Here is a 19,402-nt window from a genome sequence, read left to right as displayed (position 1 = left end):
TATTAATCCGCCTCTTCCTCTATCCATCCATCCCTTTATCTACTGTCTGTCTCATTCTCTTCCTCTATCTTTATCTCTGCCTGTCTCTGTATATCTGTCTCTAGCTGTGTTTCTGTTTCTGAGTTTCTGTGTGTCTCTGTCTCTATGTTTTTCTGTCTCTATGTTTTTCTGTCTCTCTCTCTCTCTGTCTTACAACAGTCTTATGTGTGGGTGAGTGAGAGCAGTGGGAGCAGCTCAGTGGTGTGAAGAACTAAAAAAAACAATAGTTACCCTTACTCTGGTATACAGCAGTTTGCTTGAGAAACTTTTGACGCTGTGGGGGAATTGTCTGTTTGATGTGAGTACAGGCAAATTATTCACAGCTGGAATTTTATGTTAATTTTCATAAATTAATGAATAATGTGGCAGATTACTATAAAACTATTTTTTTATATGAAAAATTTGGCCCCCAACTTTGAACAGACAGACATTCTCTCATATGGTGTAGTTATAAAATATAAATATTGTATTTTGACACATACAAATTGTGGTGTGCTTTATGACATCAGTGTTATATAATGTTGGGATGCATAAATGTGATCCTTACCATATTTATCTGCAGCGTTGATGTTTACTCCAGCGTCGAGGAGGACCTTCACCATGTTGTGGCGACCAATTGCGACTGCCTGGTGAAGGGCTGTCTTGCCTGTCAACAGATACCACAATTGTTATTATGCATAAACCGTCATGATTCCTGTACTTTATGTAAATATTGAAATAATCTGTTGTAGGTGAACATTTTTATATACTTATAAAGTGTACAGACTCTAAATAGTATGCAAAATTATTTTCGACCCTAAATTTAAGAGAAAGATCATGTAAAAAATGTTAAGAATTGATCACTATTAAAATATCCGACATCTCAACAGTTCTTATTTGATAATGTATTACTTGTGACGAGAGCGACAGTGGTGCTATTGTCAGGCCCGAAACGCTGAGTGTATTAGTGGTTTGAACCATACTATATACTTACCCTACCTAGAGATCCAACATTCTTCTCGTATACCATTTTGTATGTATGTGATTTTCCCCTAATAAATATTATTATTATTATTATTATTATTATTATTATTATTATTATTATTATTATTATTATTATTATTATTATTATTATTATTATTAATATTATTATTATTATTTTTATTATTTTATAGATAAGAAGAGCATTACTGGGACTTTAATTATTAATTTAATTAAATAATTGTAACAACTAAAGCTGTTTTAAAATAAATAATTGTATGAGAGGCAGTGGGATTCGCCTTTGTACAAAAGTTAGTCAAGTTGTAGTTTGACCTGACCCAAGCATGGGGTATCCCCCCCCCCCTGGGACTGGCGGTTGAGATACAAAATGGCCGCCACCTTTGTTTTAAAGCAACGTATAATGAATTATTTTACAGAATTCAGTAATTTAGATAAATTAGTCTTCATTCATATTGTATTCATACATATTTAATAGTTTTCCTGTTCAAAGTATCAAGAGTATCCAAAATTGTCAGAATACTTTAGTAAGTCACCATCAGTGACGTCGCTAGCGGGACTAGCCCTGGATGCGGAGCGATTTGGGCGACCTTAGGTCATAAGGGTCACCAAAGCCTTCCATATTCTAGTAATTCTCAAAGGTCAAATAGGCATTTTGTAATTGGAAATAGCTTTTTCCAAAGATGCCTGTACAATTACCTTCAGTTTAAAAGAGTTCATCTATCTGGGTTGTTCAGGGCAACAGAGATTAGTTATTCACCTTAAACCCTGCTAGTAACTTAGTAAGCCAGGCGTAGGAATACCCCTCTGGATTCTGTGTTGAGCAGAGCGAGGTAGGATCAGTGTGGACCGGTCATCAACTGAGGGAAGTCATCCACTCTCACCCTCTCCCTACATAGATCGGCATTACATCTAGCTGGTCGCCATAAGAGGTATAGTTGCTATAGTTTGGTATAGGAAATTAGTTCATCTCATGCCTTAAGTCAGGGAGTGTTAAGATCTAGGGAGTGCTTTGATTTAGATTTTTGAATAAATTATTTAGTTAGTAATTTGCATTTTTTATTATTTCCATTTCATGTTTTTATTCCTCATTGTCCTTTGCCACGTGGTTTTCACGAGTCTGAGTGTGGTTGGGCCGCCAGCCCAACAATGATTAAGAGTTCAGCTATCCCATGTGTTTGTGAGAATTTCCTACACTTAACGTAGATTCTTCCCTCCTATTCCAAATAACTGGGGATCAAGCCCCAAGGTTTATTAATCGGTCCAGACCTTGGTTATTGCTCCCAGTGTTAATGGTCTGTTGGTGGTGGCGTAAGGAGATTCTAGAGTTTGCTAGGGTCTAGTTCCACGTTGTAAAGGCTGTAGAATCTTACCCGGTCAAACGGCTTAAGACCATTTTGCGTGGGATTCGGCTTAGATTAGTAGCTCTGGGGTCCCTTGGATTGAAGAGAAATGAATCCGAATACGGGTATAGAGGTAAGGGGTAAAGGACGGAGTAGAGCCGATACCCCCCTGTGTTACAATGGTGCACAGCGGTGGTTTCACCAATTTTGTTAAAAAAATTTGAAAAACTCATGCGTCTTGCCATTCGGACACGTGCGCAGGTGTTAGGGAGGCCAGCCGCGGGTCCACGAGCCAGGATTAGCAGCGCGCCTCACAACAGTGCAGTTGAGTGGGGTTGGCGAATCTTGGGGTCGTGAGGGGCTGATACGATTAAGGATTAGTTAGTAAGTTAGGCTGTTAAGATTTATTGAGTAAGGACACTGCTCCAAGTTGATTGGACTGGGTACCTTACTCGACCCATTGCAATTGATTCAGAGGTGTTGGGAGCCACCATACTCTCAACAGCAGTTCCTTGTGGGCTGTCGGGGCGGATTTATCTGTGGGACGCCAGGAGATTTATCCGAGGGCGTTGTTTGACGACTCAAAACGCTAGGGCAAACGTTAAATCCGTGAAGGGGGTTGCGGCTGCTGAGGGACGGGATAGTATACTACTTAGCACCGATCAAACGAATAAGTGATTGCACACTTAGTGGAGGTTGAGTCGTTTCTAGTCTAATTGTTGCTGAAAGCTCTACTCTAATTAGAGTCCAGGCAACTCTAATTAAAAAGTCAGCCTTCAGCGATTTTAAGTATGCACGTCTTAAACGTAGCGCAAAGACATTAACAGCAGTCGATGGGGAAAAAGATTGAGACCGTGGGACAAGGTACCGTTAATTTTGAAATTGGTGGGGAATTGCAACTTCACACATGTACGATCGTAGAGAACCTTGATTTTCCTGGTCACATCTTAATGGGGACTGATTTTCTGTCTCGGTTTGATTATTCCTTGTCTGCTCAAAAAGGGGCTAGGAACTGCAGGTTGCAGTTGGGACAGACTTCCTACCCAGTGGAGATGATCGACCATCTCCCAGTTGTAGCTACAATTAAGAGGAAGCAAAAATATAATGCGCACTATCCAAAATTTATTTTTAAGTCTCTTCCAGGCACAGTTAAGAGGTCATGCGCATTGCATGCATTGACCAAACAGAGTTGCCCACCACATTCTGTTAAATATATTAAAGTTGCTGTGGGACGTCACATACAACCAGGTACCACCCTTCAGGTGGCCGGAAGATGTGATAGCTTATTAATTCCTCATCATTTAATTGTAGTGCTCGATAAAGGTGCACTCATTCCAGTTGTCAATCTTTCACATAAGACTTTTCGCTTCAGGACAGGTGATAGGGTATCTCAGGGAACCATGGTGGAGGACACAGAAATCTTTCACCATGAGTCAGCTGAGACGCCAACCGTCACGGCACAATGTAGTGCATTAAACATGATAGATACCAAAACACAGATATGAGACGAGAAATGTTGCACGTAACGTAGAAGAGGTAGAGAAATTAATTTTAACACTTGATTTGCAACATGTTACACAGGCGGATAGGAAGGCACTAAATTATTTGCGACAGAGGATGACCAGATTGGTCTCCTCGATAAGATTGGGCACACCATTCCATCTGGGGACCATTTGCCCGTGTACACAAGACAGTGGAGGTTGCCGGAACAGGCAAAGAACATTATCAGGGAGGAGTGACAGAAAATGTTGAGGCAGGGCGTGATAGAGCCTAGTACGTCACCGTGGCTCTCTCCTGTTGTGTTAGTTCGGAAACCGGACAGTAGTTATCACTTCTGTGTTGACTACCAGAAGGTTAGCGAAATAACTATAGGTGATGTGTATCCGTTGCCCCGAATACAGGAGATAATTGATCAGTTTGGTGCTGCAAAGTATTTCTCAACTCTTGACGAAAAATCGGCGTATTGAGCGATTCCGTTAGCGGAACAGGATAGGGATAAAACAGCATTCTCGGATGGTAGGCACACTTATCAATTCCATATGATGCCGTTTGGTTTATAGACCGCCCCCTCGTCGTTTCAGAGGGCCATTAACTTCATCCTAAACCTGGTCCTGGGTAGGCATTCATTAGCGTACCTTGATAATGTTGTGATATATTCCAGGACGTTTGAGGAACACCTACAGGACTTAACTGAGACTGACTTTATTAGACCAGGCAGGTTTCAAACTTAACGTTCAGAAGTGCACCCTGGCGGCTCAGAAATTCAAATTTCTGGGGTTCCAGGTGTGCTCAGATGGTATCCGACCTGACCCAGACTCTTGCCATGCCATTGCTGACATGCCTACTCCAAGGACAGCAAAGGACGTGCGTAGGTTTTTTGGGGCGGCCGGATATTTTCGTCGTCATGTTGAAGGTTTCGCTGGCATTTCAGCACCCCTGACTGCTCTGACAAAGAAAAATGCGAAGTTTGTTTGGAAATCTGAACATGACGAAGCCTATTGGAAACTGAAGGACCAACTAATTATGACACCGGTATTGGCTATTCCTGATTTCGATAAAGAGTGGGTGGTGCATACTGACGTCAGTGGTATAGCTATTGGCGGGTGCTTAATTCAGCGAGATGCGGATAATTTACCCCATCCGGTAGCCTATTTCAGTAGAAAGGTCGAAGGACCTGAAAACCTGAAGGACCTGAGGGAAGTCATCTCACTCTCACCCTACATAGATCGGCATTACATCTAGCTGGTCGCCATAAGAGGTATAGTTGCTATAGTTTGGTATAGGAAATTAGTTCACCTCATGCCTTAAGTCAGGGAGTGTTAAGATCTAGGGAGTGCATTGATTTAGATTTTGTTTTAGATTTTGAATAAATTATTTAGTTAGTAATTTGCATTTTTTATTATTTCCATTTCATGTTTTCATTCTTCAATATGTGTGTGCCTCACTAACTTTCTTTTATCTCTTCTCCTTTATTGGATACCCCATCAGCATTGGTGTACCAAACATTGAGACTCTTCTTGGAAACTCTGGTGCCAGAGTTCCCCCTTTCACCGGGGGACTGGGGGGTGAAAGGGGGCTGTGGAGGTGTTAGGGGGGTGCTAGGTGGTGACTGGGAGTGCCTGGTAGGCGAATGGGATCTGGGTTTCTCGGAGGGGTAGGAAGGGCATAATGGGTCTGGAAGTTAGGGAGAGTCTGAATGGCAAAGGAGGGTTGAGAAGCAGAGAGAGACTGAGAGTCAGATAGAGATTGAGAGGTTGAGGAGGGATATTGAGGGCAGAGGGCCGAGAAGAGAATGGAGCATGGGTGCTGGGAGTGGAATTGAGGGTGTATTAGTTAGGTGGGAATCGGGGGTAGGTGGGGGTTTTGGGATAGAAGAGGGAGATGGGGAAGGTGTTAGGGGGTCACAAGGTGAGGGGGTTAAATGTGGGCTGGAGGTGCATAGGAGGGGTGAGGGTTGGGTGGGGTTTGTGGGTGAGTGGAAGAGGGGTGCAGTGGAAGCTGGAATGGAGCAGATGGAAGTGAAGGCAATGGGGTAGAAGGGGCAGGGGAGTAGGAGGGAGGTAGTTGGGGAGGGGGGATGAAAAGGTGGGTTTGGGGAGGGCATGGCTTGACCCACTGAGGTCGTTGACAGGTGTGATGTAGCAAGGGCAGGGGAGTTGTTGGGGAAGTGCAAATGTGGAAGGGGCAGAGGGTTTAGGGGGCTGAGGCAGGGGGGAGGTGTAGGAGGGCTGAGTTGGGGAGGATGTGACCTGGGAGGTGACCTGGGAGGTGAACTGGGAGGTGACCTGGGAGGTGAGGCTACCTGAGAGGCTAGGGGTACGGTGTTGTGCTTGCCATCCATTCTTGTGGGCTATTTGTTCATCTTTCGTTATAAACCTCTCAATAAACACATTGCAATGGGTTTCACGTCCTCTGAGTAAATGCTTGTTCCTCATTATGTACTCCACAGCCTCCTCATTGGAGAATTGCACCAGAACAGGTCTATTCTTGGTACAATTGTAAGGTCCAATCCGGCGGCTGATGTCCACCTCGTTTTCTGCCATTTCTGCTCCAATACATCTCAATATCTCATGCAATTCATATTTTTCCATCTCTATCCTTTCTTGTCTTGTTGGTGCCCCAGATTCGAATAATCCGTGTATTATAATGGTTCGTCTCTTCAGTACTTCACTCTCATGCTGGTGGCCCCTCCCCTGAAGATTCCCCATCTCAACTGCACTAAGTGTGTGTGAGTGTGTGTGTACTCACCTAGTTGTACTCACCTAGTTGTGTTTGCGGGGGTTGAGCTCTGGCTCTTTGGTCCCGCCTCTCAACCGTCAATCAACAGGTGTACAGATTCCTGAGCCTATCGGGCTCTGTCATATCTACACTTGAAACTGTGTATGGAGTCAGCCTCCACCACATCACTTCCTAATGCATTTCATTTGTCAACCACTCTGACACCAAAAAAGTTCTTTCTAATATCTCTGTGGCTCATTTGGGCACTCAGTTTCCACCTGTGTCCCCTTGTGCATGTTCCCCTTGTGTTAAATAGACTGTCTTTATCTACCCTATCAATCCCCTTCAGAATCTTGAATATGGTGATCATGTCCCCGCTAACTCTTCTGTCTTCCAGCGAAGTGAGGTTTAATTCCCGTTGTCTCTCCTCGTAGCTCATATCTCTCAGCTCGGGTACTAGTCTGGTGGCAAACCTCTGAACCTTTTCCAGTTTAGTCTTATCCTTGACTAGATATGGACTCCATGCTGGGGCTGCATACTCCAGGATTGGCCTGACATATGTGGTATACAAAGTTCTAAATGATTCTTTACGCAAGTTTCTGAATGCCGTTCGTATGTTGGCCAGCCTGGCATATGCCGCTGATCTTAGCCATGTGTGTGTGTGTATCCATGTGTTATCCATGTGTGTGTGTGTGTGTGTGTGAGTGTGTGTGTGTGTGTGTGTGTGTGTGTGTGTGTGTGTGTGTGTGTGTGTGTGTGTGTGTGTGTGTGTGTGTGTGTGTGTGTGTGTGTGTGTGTGTGTGTGTGTGTGTGTGTGTGTGTGTGTAATGTGTGTGTGTGTGTGTACTCACCTAACTGTACTCACCTAATTGTGCTTGCGGGGGTTGAGCTCTGGCTCTTTGGTCCCGCCTCTCAACTGTCAATCAACAGGTGTAAATATTCCTGAGCCTACTGGGCTCTATCATATCTACATTTGAAACTGTGTATGGAGTCAGCCTCCACCACATCACTTCCTAGTGCATTCCATTTACTAACTACTCTGACACTGAAAAAGTTCTTTCTAATGTCTCTGTGGCTCATTTGGGTACCCAGCTTCCACCTGTGTTCCCTTGTTCGCGTCCCTCCAGTGTTGAACAGTTCATCCTTGTTTACCCGGTCGATTCCCCTGAGGATTTTGTAAGTTGTGATCATGTCCTCCCTTACTCTTATGTCTTCCAGTGTCGTAAGGTGCATTTCCTTACCTTACCTTGAGGTTACCTTGAGGTGCTTCCGGGGCTTAGTGTCCCCGCGGCCCGGTCGTCGACCAGGCCTCCTGGTTGCTGGACTGATCAACCAGGCTGTTAGACGCAGCTGCTCGCAGCCTGACATATGAGTCACAGCCGGGTTGATCAGGTAACCTTTGGAGGTGCTTATCCAGTTCTCTCTTGAACACTGTGAGGGGTCGGCCAGTTATGCCCCTTATGTGTAATGGAAGCGTGTTGAACAGTCTCGGGCCTCTGATGTTGATAGAGTTCTCTCTCAGAGTACCTGTTGCATCTCTGCTTTTCAACGGGGTATTCTGCACATCCTGCCATGTCTTCTGGTCTCATGTGATGTTATTTCTGTGTGCAGGTTTGGGACCAGCCCCTCAATTATTTTCCACGTGTAAATTATTATGTATCTCTCCCGCCTGCGCTCAAGGGAGTACAGATTTAGGCTCTTTAGTCGGTCCCAGTAATTTAGATGTTTTACTGATTGGATTCTAGCAGTAAAGGATCTCTGCACGCTCTCCAGGTCAGCAAGCCTTTCCCGCAGCCTTTCCTCATAACTCATGCCTCTTAGTTCTGGGACTAGTCTAGTAGCATACCTTTGGACTTTTTCCAGCTTCGTCTTGTGCTTGACAAGGTACGGGCTCCATGCTGGGGCCGCATACTCCAGGATTGGTCTTACATATGTGGTGTACAAGATTCTGAATGATTCCTTACACAGGTTCCTGAACGCCGTTCTGATGTTAGCCAGCCTCGCATATGCCGCAGACGTTATTCTCTTTATGTGGGCTTCAGGAGACAGGTTTGGTGTGATATCAACTCCTAGATCTTTCTCTCTGTCTGTTTCATTAAGTACTTCATCTTTTATTTTGTATCCTGTGTCTGGCCTCCTGTTTCCACTGCCTAGTTTCATTACTTTGCATTTACAAGGGTTGAACTTCAACAGCCATTTGTTGGACCATTCACTCAGTCTATCTAGATCATCTTATAGCCTCCTACTATCATCCTCTGTTTCAATCCTCCTCATAATTTTTGCATCGTCGGCAAACAATGAGAGGAACGAATCTATACCCTCTAGGAGATCATTTACATATACCAGAAACAGTATAGGTCCAAGGACTGACCCCTGCGGGACTCCACTTGTAACGTCTCGCCAATCTGAGACCTCACCCCTCACACAGATTCGTTGTCTCCTGTTGCTTAGGTACTCCTCTATCCACCGGAGTACCTTCCCTTTCACTCCAGCCTGCATCTTCAACTTTTGCACTAGCCTCTTGTGTGGCACTGTATCAAAGGCTTTCTGACAATCCAGATATATGCAGTCTGCCCACCTTTCTCTTTCTTGCCTTATTTTTGTTGCCTGGTCGTAGAATTCAAATAACCCTGTGAGGCAGGACCTGCCATCCCTGAACCCATGTTGATGCTGTGTTACAAAGTTCCTTCGCTCCAGATGTTCCACTATTTTGTGTGTGTGTGTGTGTGTGTGTGTGTGTGTGTGTGTGTGTGTGTGTGTGTGTGTGTGTGTGTGTGTGTGTGTGTGTGTGTGTGTGTGTGTGTGTGTGTGTGTGTGTGTGTGTGTGTGTGTGTGTGTGTGTGTGTGTGTGTGTGTGTGTGTGTGTGTGTGTGTGTGTGTGTGTGTGTGTGTGTGTGTGTGTGTGTGTGTGTGTGTGTGTGTGTGTGTGTGTTTGTGTGTGTGTGTGTGTGTGTGTGTGTGTGTGTGTGTGTGTGTGTGTGTGTGTGTGTGTGTGTGTGTGTGTGTGCTGTATCACTGTATCATACTTAGCAGACGACACTAGGATCTTCATGAGAGTAGGCAACATAGTGGACACGGCAAACCTCCAATCAGATGTAGATCAGGTCTTTCTATGGGCTACAGAAAATAATATGGTGTTTAACAAAGATAAGTTTCAGCTCATGAACTACGGAAAAAATTAAAATATAAAAAAGGGAACCACGTAGAAAACTCAGGCAAATCATAACATAGAACAAAAAGGCAATGTAAAGGATCTGGGTGTACTCATGTCGGAAGATCTTACCTTCAAAGAACATAATAAAGTAGCCGTCACAACTGCAAGAAAAATGACAGGTTAGATAACAAGAACTTTTCACACTAGAGATGCTGTACCGATGATGATACTTTTCAAAACGCTTATGCTCTCTAGAGTGGAGTACTGCTGCACAGTGACAGCCCCTTTCAAAGCTGGAGAAATTGCTGACCTGGAGATCGTGCAGAGATCCTTCACTGCTAGAATTCACTCAGTAAAACATCTAAACTACTGGGTCCGACTAAACAGCCTAAATCTGTATTGTCTTAAGCGCAGGCGGGAGAGATACGTAATAATCTAAACGTGGAAAATAATTGAGGGGTTGGTCCCAAACCTGCACACAGGAATAACATCACATGAGACCAGAAGACATGGCAGGATGTGCAAAATACCCCCATTGAAAAGCAGAGGTGCAACAGGTACTCTAAGAGAGAACTCTATCATCATCAGAGGCCTGAGATTGTTCAACACGCTTCCGCTACACATAAGGGGCATAACTGGCCGACGCCAAACAGTGTTCAAGAGAGAACGTGACAAACACCTCCAAAGGATACCTGATCAACCAGGCTGTGACTCATATGTCAGGCTGCGAGCAGCCGCGTCCAACAGCCTGATTTATCAGTCAAGCAACCAGGAGGCCTGGTCGACGACCGGGCTGCGGGAACGCAAAGCCCTGGAAGCACCTCAAAGTAAAGTGAGTGTGTGTGAGAGTGTGAGTGTGTGTGTGTGTATGTGTGTATTCACCTAGTTGTGTTTGCGAGGGTTGAGCTTTGCTCTTTCGACCCGCCTCTCAAATGTCAATCAACTGTTTTACTAACTACTTTTTTTCTCTTTCTCCCACACCCCACACACACACCCCAGGAAGCAGCCCGTGACAGCTGACTAACTTCCAGGTACCTATTAAATGCTAGGTAACAGGGGCATTCAGGGTGAAAGAAAATTTGCCCATTTGTCTTTGTCTCGTGCGGGAATCGAATCTGCGCCACAGAATTACGAGTCCTGCGCGCTATCCACCAGGCTACGTGGGCCCCTGTGTGTGTGTGTACTCACCTAGTTGTGCTTGCGGGGGTTGAGCTTTAGCTCTTTGGTCCCGCCTCTCAACCGTCAATCAACAGGTGTACAGGTTCCTGAGTCTTTTGGGCTCTATCATATCTACACTTGAAACTGTGTATGGAGTCAGCCTCCACCACATCACTCCCTAATGCATTCCATTTGACAATCACCCTGACACTAAAAAAGTTCTTTCTAATATCACTGTGGCTCATTTGGGCACTCAGTTTCCACCTGTGTCCCCTAGTGCGTGTGCCCCTTGTGTTAAATAGACTATCTTTATCTACCCTATCCCTTGAGAATCTTGAATGTGGTGATCACGTCCCCCCCCCTAACTCGTCTGTCTTCCAGCAAAGTGAGGTTTAATTCCCGTAGTCTCTCCTCGTAGCTCATACTTCTCAGCTTGGGTACTAGTCTGGTGGCAAATCTTTGAACCTTTTCCAGTTTGGTCTTACCCTTGACTAGATATGGACTCCATGCTTGGACTGCATACTCCAGGATTGGCCTAACATATGTGGTATACAAAGTTCTGAATGATTTCTTACACAAGTTTCTGAATGCCGTTCTTATGTTGGCCAGCCTGGCATATGGCACTGATGTTATCCTCTTGATATGGGCTGCAGGAGACAGGTCTGGCGTGATATCAACCCCCAAGTCTTTTTTTTTCTCTGACTCTTGAAGTATTTCATCTCCCAGACGGTACCTTGTATCTGGCCTCCTGCTCCCTACACCCCTCTTCATTACATTACATATGCTTGGGTTAAACTCTAAAAACCCTTTGTTTGACCATTCCTTCAGCTTGTCTAGGTCTTTTTGAAGCCTCAACATTCCTCCTCTGTCTTATCATTTACATATATCAGAAACAAGATAGGACCGAGTACAGAGCCCTGTGGGACTCCACTGGTGACTTGACGCCAATCTGAGGTCTCACCCCTCACCGTAACTCTCTGCTTCCTATTGCTCAGGTACTCCCTTATCCACTGGAGCACTTTCCCAGCTACACCTGCCTGTCTCTCCAGCTTATGTACCAGCCTCTTATGTGGTACTTTGTCAAAGGCTTTCTGACAATCCAAGAAAATGCAGTCCACCCAGCCTTCTCTTTCTAGCTTAATCTTTGTCACCTGGTCGTAAAATTCTATTAAGCCTGTCAGGCAAGATTTACCCTCCCTGAATCCATGTTGACGATTTGTCACAAAGTCCCTTCTCTCCAGATGTGTTACCAGGTTTATTCTCACGATCTTCTCCATGACCTTGCATGGTATACAAGTCAAGGACACTGGCCTGTAGTTCAGTGCCTCTTGCCTGTCGCCCTATTTGTATATTGGGACCACATTCGCCGTCTTCCATATTTCTGGTAGGTATCCCGTATCCAGTGACTTACTATACACTATGGAGAGTGGCAAGCAAAGTGCCTCTGCACACTCTTTCAGTACCCATGGCGAGATCCTGTCTGGACCAACAATCAACAAGATCCAGCAGGTGTCTCTTGACCTCCTCTCTCATAATTTCAAACTTTTCCAAGGCCGCCTGGTTTACTTCCCTTTCTCCTAGCACAGTGACCTCACCTTGTTCTATTATGAAGACCTCCTGGAACCTCTCGTTGAATTCTTCACACACCTCTTTGTCATTCTCTGCATACCTCGCCTGTTCTAAGTTTCAAAACCTGTTCTTTCACTGTTTTTTTCCTTCTGATGTGACTGTGGAGTAACTTTGGTTCGGTCTTGGCTTTGGTTACTATATCATTTTCATAACTTTTCTGTGCTTCTCTTCTCACCCTGACATACTCATTCCTGGTTCTGTGGTATCTCTGTCTGCTTTCTGGTGTTCTGTTATTCCGGAAGTTCCTCCACGCCCTTTTGTTCAGTTTCTTTGCTTCTATACATGCCCTATTATACCATGGATTCTTCTGTTGCTTCTCGGATTTTTCCCTTTGGGCCGGGATGAACCTGTTTACTGCCTCCTGACACTTTTGGGTAACATAGTCCATCATATCTTGTGCAGACTTAGCTCTGAGGTCTGTGTCCCAAGGCATTTCTCTCAGGAAACTTCTCATCTCTTCATAATTCCCATTTCGGTATGCCAGCCTTTTGTTTCCTAGTTCTTTTTGGTGGGAGATAATTCCTAGCTCTAAAAGGTACTCAAAGTTCAATACAATGTGATCACTCATTCCCAAGGGTGCTTCCATCTTAACTTCCCTTATATCTCACTCATTTAGGGTAAATATCAAATCAAGTATTGCTGGTTCATCTTCTTCTCTCATTCTTGCTGGTTCCTTGATGTGCTTCCATAGAAAGTTTCTTGTTGCCACGTCCAGCAGCTTAGCTCTCCATGTTTCTGGTTCTCCATGCGGGTCTCTGTTCACCCAATCTATCTTCCCATGGTTGAAGTCTCCCATAATTAGTAGTCTAGATCCATTCCTGCTGGCAACAGAAGCTGCTCTCTCTATTATGTTAATGGTGGCCATCTTGTTTCTATCAAATTCCTGTCTGGGTCTTCTGTCATTTGGCGGTGGATTATATATGACTAATACTATAATTTTTTGCCCTCCAGTTGTTATGGTATCTGGTATGTAGTCACTGAAACCTTCACAGCCCTGAATAACCATCTCCTCAAAATCCTAGCTATTTCTTACCTGCAGAGCTACACCACCCCCACCTCTTCCTTCCCTCTCTTTCCTCATAACATAATAGTCCAGTGGGAACACTGCATTTGTTAACGTTTTCGTTAGCTTTGTATCTGTGAGGGCTATTATATTTTGGTTTTCCTCTAGTACCTATTCTCCAAGCTCATTTGCTTTATTTGTAATTCCATCTATGTTAGTGTACCTTGCCTTGAGGCTCACTTTCTTCTGTCCCTTCTCAAATCGCCTCCTTGGTGAGTGTTCTGCTGGTGGGGGAAGCTGTTCCATGGGTGTGAGGATCTGTGAGGTGGATAACAGGGTTGCAGAGGATACTGGGATGAAGGGTAGGGGATCCAGTGAAGAGGGATGGACAGGGAGGTATGGGGTTAAAGGGGTGGGAGGACAGGAAGGAAAGTGGGGGAGGGGGGACTTGGCGGGAGGAAGGGAGAGGTAGAAGGGTGGGGATTTAGTGTGGGGGGAGGGGTAGAAGGGTGGGGATTGGGTGTGGGAGGAGGGAGATTTGGCTGAACATTTGAGTGGGGGCAGGGAGGGGTTGGGGTAGGGTGGGGTTTCTATGCAGAGGAGGGTGGCGGGGTTGTGCTCCTCGCTGGTGTTACTGAGTAGCTGGTTGTGGGTTCTCCCCTCGCATCTGGGGATGTTGTGATGGGAGCTGTGACTTCCTGGTTTTCCTCTCTCGCCCTGCGCCTCTTCCTTACTTCTGCCACCATGGCTCTCTCCTCTCTCGTCATGTCTCTCTGGAGGAATACATTTTTTAATTCTCCCACATTTTGCAGGTAGCTCTTCCTTGATATAATCTTCTCCTTTGTGTTCTCGTTTACAAACACTATCTTTATCACACGGTCTCGGTCTTTGTTGTACCAGCCTAACCTGAAAACCTTCTCAATGCTATGCTCAGCCCCTTCTATGTCTAGTGCCTTCAGAAATTTCATTCACTGCCGCTTTGTCCTTATCATTCCACACTGTCCTACTGCTCTTTAATACCTACAGCAACCACTGATCTTTTCCTTTCCAGCAGCTGGCTAGTGGAGCATACCACTTCCTGTGAGGTGGCTGCTTTCATGGCCACCTCCTTCACTGCAGACATTACTTCAGAGATATTTTTTTTAGCACTTCTGCAAATGTTGCTTTTATTGTGGCATTTTCTTTCAAAATACTATTACCACTTTCTCCCTGGATGATTTTCTGAGTCTCAGCATCGATACCATTCTATTTGAAAGCTCTAATCTTCTCCTTTGCTGCTGTCAACTCTCTTTTCAGGTTGCTTATTTCGTTCTTCATTTCCTGCATCATTTCTTGTATCTCACTCATGATGTTCTCCAGAAACTGGGCGAACATTTCCTTCATTTCGTCACCTTGACTTTTCCTTGTTCCCCTGGAACCTCTGGCTGTCACGCTTGGCCCTGTTCCTATAATTGTACCAAATGTGTGTGTGTGTGTGTACTCACATAATTGTGCTTGCAGGGGTTGAGCTTTGGCTCTTTGGTCCTGCCTCTCAACTGTCAATCAACTGGTGTACAGATTCCTGAGCCTACTGGGCTCTATCATATCTACATTTGAAACTGTGTATGGAGTCAGCCTCCACCACATCACTTCCTAGTGCATTCCATTTATTAACTACTCTGACACTGAAAAAATTCTTTCTAATGTCTCTGTGGCTCATCTGGGTACTAAGTTTCCACCTGTGTCCCCTTGTTCGTGTCCCACCCATGCTGAAGAGTTTGTCTTTGTCCACCCTGTCAATTCCCCTGAGAATTTTGTAGGTGGTTATCATATCTCCCCTTACTCTTAAGTTTTCCAGTGATGTCAGGTTCAGCTCCTTTAGCCTTTCCTCGTAGCTCAATCCTCTCAGTTCTGGGACGAGCCTGATGGCATACCGCTGAATCTTCTCTAACTTTGTCTTGTGTTTAACTAGGTATGGACTCCAGGCTGGAGCTGCATACTCCAGAATTGGTCTTACATAAGTGGTATACAGGGTTCTGAAAGATTCCTTACGCAAGTTTCTGAAGACAGTTCTTATGTTGGCCAGTCTAGCATATGCCGCTAATGATATTCTTTTGATGTGGGCCTCTTGAGACAGGTTCGGTGTGATATCAACCCCCAGATCCTTCTCTCTATTTGACTCTTGCAGGATTTCCCCTCCCAGATGATACCTTATGTTTAGCCTCCTGCTCCCTTCGCCTAATTTCATCACCTTACACTTTCCTGAGTTGAACTTTAGCAGCCATTTTCTAGACCATTCCTCCAGTTTATCCAGGTCATCCTGTGTAGTCTATCTTCATCCGTCTTGATTCTTCTCATAATTTTTGCATCATCAGCAAACATAGAGAGGAATAAGTCTATACCCTCTGGAAGATCGTTCACATATATTAGAAACAGGATGGGTCCAAGTACTGTGCCCTGTGCGATTATGTGCTTCTTTTCCTATATGTTGAATTTCTGTGAGGAGTTGTATATTATCTCTGTGCTGACTGGATAACAATGCCTGGAGCGAAGATTTAGAGTCTGTATGAATGATGACATCATGTAAATTATTCTCAATTGTATAGTTTATTGCCTCCTTCAGGGCATATAATTCTGTTTGCAATGTTGAGCACCCACTATTCATGCTCCAGTAAGCTTCATGGTTGGTAGTGTAAACTGCTGCCCCAGCAGAACCCTTTTCTTGATCAACTGATCCGTCTGTGAAGATGTGAGTCGTTGTGGGTCTAGAGATAGTTTCCATTTGTTGTTCTATTACTTCCTTGAGCCTCTGCGGGTCACATGCTGATTTTTTAACTGGTAATCTTTCAATGATTATATTTGATTCGATTCTTCCCATGGAGGAGGCTGTCGAAAGTGTTGATATGGTTTATCTTCCCTTTGTTTTTAATGGTCTATTTCAGGTCCATTTTCTTTAAAATCTTGACCACATTATCCACCCATGAGCTTGTTCTATAATGTAGTTTTTTTTTAAAGGATCTCTGTATGCTGTCTTTGATTGAAAGTCTGGCGGTTATTCCAGTATGTTTTCCTATTATGGTGGCTATCCTTTGTTTCATCTTGTTTTCTAATGCTGGTAAATTTGTTTCCATTCTAAGGTTCTCTCTACGCGTCCATATAGGTGCTCCAAGCATTGTTCTCAGAGCATCATTTTGAGACACATCCATTTTCTCCCATTGGTTATCACTGAGGGATGTAAGAGCAGGAGCAGCATAGTCGATGAGTGACCTAACTGCTTGAACGTAGTACATTTTGAGTACTGGTAGAGATGTACCCTCTCTAAGACTGGTCAGAGAGGGCAAAGCTGAGTTTATGGCTTTACAGCGTTGCCGAAGATATTCAATTTCTTGAGTGAATTTCAACTGGATGTCTATTATGACTCCTAGGTATTGAAAAAAGGTAACCCACTCAATTTCTTGTCCTTGTATTGCCAGTCTGATGTCTTGAGTTCTCATTTTAACGGCCATTGCTTTTGTTTTATTGCTGTTTATTTTCACTGCTATACGTTCCATTTCCCTGCTGATAATATCTAGGCATTTTTGTGCATGGTTCCTTGCACCTTTGCCATTGATGATGACCACAAAGTCGTCTGCATAGTTAAGAAGTTTGGCTTTTGGTAGCTTGAGCTTCATGACTTGTTCCATGAGACAGTTGAAGAGGAAGGGGCATAGTATTCCTCCCTGCGGAGTTCCATTTTCCAGCCTCTTTGAGGTCGATGTTTTTCCTTGGAATTTTACTTTAGCTTCTCGGTTAAGCAGGCTTCCTTTGGCAAAAGCAAGAGCGTGTCCTTTGATTTCCTTATTCACAAGACAGCACAGTGAAGCTGGAGCACTGGCTAATTCGAAGGCTTTTTCAAGGTCTAGAAAAATAAGGATTCCAGGTTTGTCATTGATTTTATTCAGGAGGGAGGTAAGGCATTCTGTGGTTCCAACACCTTTTCTGTAAGCAAACATATTTTGGTGTAGTGGATTGGCTTTCCATTCAATTCGATTAGGGCAATTTTTTCTGCAGTTTTGGCCAGACAGCTTGTTAATGAGATGGGTCTTGGATTTCCTGGGTCTTTAGGTTTTGGAATGGGAACTATAATTGCACTGTTCCAAGAGAGTGGTAGAGTTCTTGTCACCCATACTCTGTTGATGAGATTTAAGAAAGTTTCTTCACCCTTTTCTCCAAGCTTGGATAGCATGTTGTAAGTGATTTTGTCCTCGCCTGGAGCTGTATTTTTAGTTTTCTTTGTAGCACTTCTGAGTTCTTTCAGAGTGATATCATTTAAACATGTGTCTTTGGTGGTGACCTTCTTTTGTGCCTCGAGGTCAAATATGTCGTCCAACAGGATCTCCAACTCCACTTTCTTTCTCCACTTTAATATAAAAACAAAAAAAAAACGGCCAGCCTACTCATGAGAAACTCTCCAGACACAAAGCAGAACGCTTTAAAAGAGACCAACGTCGTCTATGCCTTCAAATGCCCACTTGGGGACTGTAAGCCTCAAAGAACTCAGTATATAGGCAAGACAACAACATCTCTTTCCATGCGATTAACGATGCATAAGCAACAGGGCTCCATTAAGGAACATATAATCTCTTCCCACAAACAGACCATCACCAGAGAAATCTTAACAAACAACACAGAAATCATCGATAGATACAGCGATAGCAGGCAGCTTGACATCTGCGAGGCACTACACATCAAGAAGTCAATACCAGCAATCAACAGTTAATTAATGCACAACTATATTCTTCCCACTTCAAGACTCCGCACCAATATAGAAGCATCAAGAAATATGGGCCAATAAAAATAGGCCTTCTGCAGTTACCTACTTTTAATACCCATTGTTTCGTGTCCTGTCTTGTGTTAAAAGTTTATTTTAACCTCATCCAAATCTATTGTAACATGTAACCTCACCCAAATGTAGGTATAAAAACTCAAAGATGTTTAACCTCTATTCAGTTAAAGTTGTGTGTGTGTGTGTAAACTAAAGTCTTTGAAAATGTAATAAGTTTTACGAAACACGCTCAAGTGCCACGTCAGACTAAAAATAAAAATGAATTTTGTAGAATTGATTTTTGAATTACCATCAACAGTGAAAAGAAACGTAAGAAAGATTGAGAAAATTCGTGTTAGAATTATTAAGTTTACTTTTTCGGTCATATTTATTAATTATTATTAATTAATATATATATATATATATATATATATATATATATATATATATATATATATATATATATATATATATATATATATATATATATATATATATGTATATATATATATATATATATATATATATATATATTGGTGTATACTGGCAGCAGGTTTTCTTTCAAACATGTTTCATTGAATATGACCACATATTCTGTATTTATTATTTTCTAATTTAGGGCTTCTATCCCTCTAACTATTTTCTTAGCATCAGGGCTTAATTGAAATAGGAGTTCTCCAAAACTCATTTTCGTACTTTTAAGGTGAAGAAAAGAAGTGATTTACTATAGAGTGTATTACACTTATTTGTATAATTTGCACGACGTTTCGAACCTCCATGGTTCATTCTCAAGTGAACAGATCTTACAATACTAGTTGATTTTATACCCGCATTAGGTCAGGTAATAATACAATGAAGGTGAAAAACATGGGGGGATACATAAGGGATAAATGTGAGGTGAAACATAGAGGCTGCAGAAGGCGTATTGGCCCATACGAGGCATCTCCTATCTAAACACAAAGATTAATCCAGTGTAATTGGCCTGTTATGTTGGACATTGTCTTCTGTGTTGGCATCGATATGTTCTTGTCTTGTCCTTACTCTCATGGTGGGTAGAGTAAATAGTTCCGTGATTTGGGTGTTCATGGTAGGTCGCT

At 43.5% G+C, this 19,402-nt stretch overlaps 1 protein-coding gene across 1 annotated transcript in view; it reads right to left on the bottom strand.

Annotated features, from left to right (window-relative positions):
* Positions 1–536: 536 nt before the first annotated feature.
* Positions 537–19,402, bottom strand: part of LOC138351831 (protein phosphatase 1 regulatory subunit 12A-like) — an 82,090-nt gene continuing 63,224 nt past the window's right edge. The window contains exons 4-5 of the mRNA XM_069303844.1: positions 6,163–6,405; positions 537–685 (exon numbers count right to left, since the gene is read on the bottom strand). Coding sequence (XP_069159945.1) covers positions 537–685; positions 6,163–6,405 — 392 coding nt within the window. The remainder of the gene's footprint in view (positions 686–6,162; positions 6,406–19,402) is intronic.

The sequence above is a fragment of the Procambarus clarkii genome, chromosome 51, assembly GCF_040958095.1.
Source record: "Procambarus clarkii isolate CNS0578487 chromosome 51, FALCON_Pclarkii_2.0, whole genome shotgun sequence".
NCBI classification, from domain to species: domain Eukaryota; kingdom Metazoa; phylum Arthropoda; class Malacostraca; order Decapoda; family Cambaridae; genus Procambarus; species Procambarus clarkii.
Note: the sequence above shows the minus strand (reverse complement) of the source record. Positions and strands in the feature narration are given on the sequence as shown.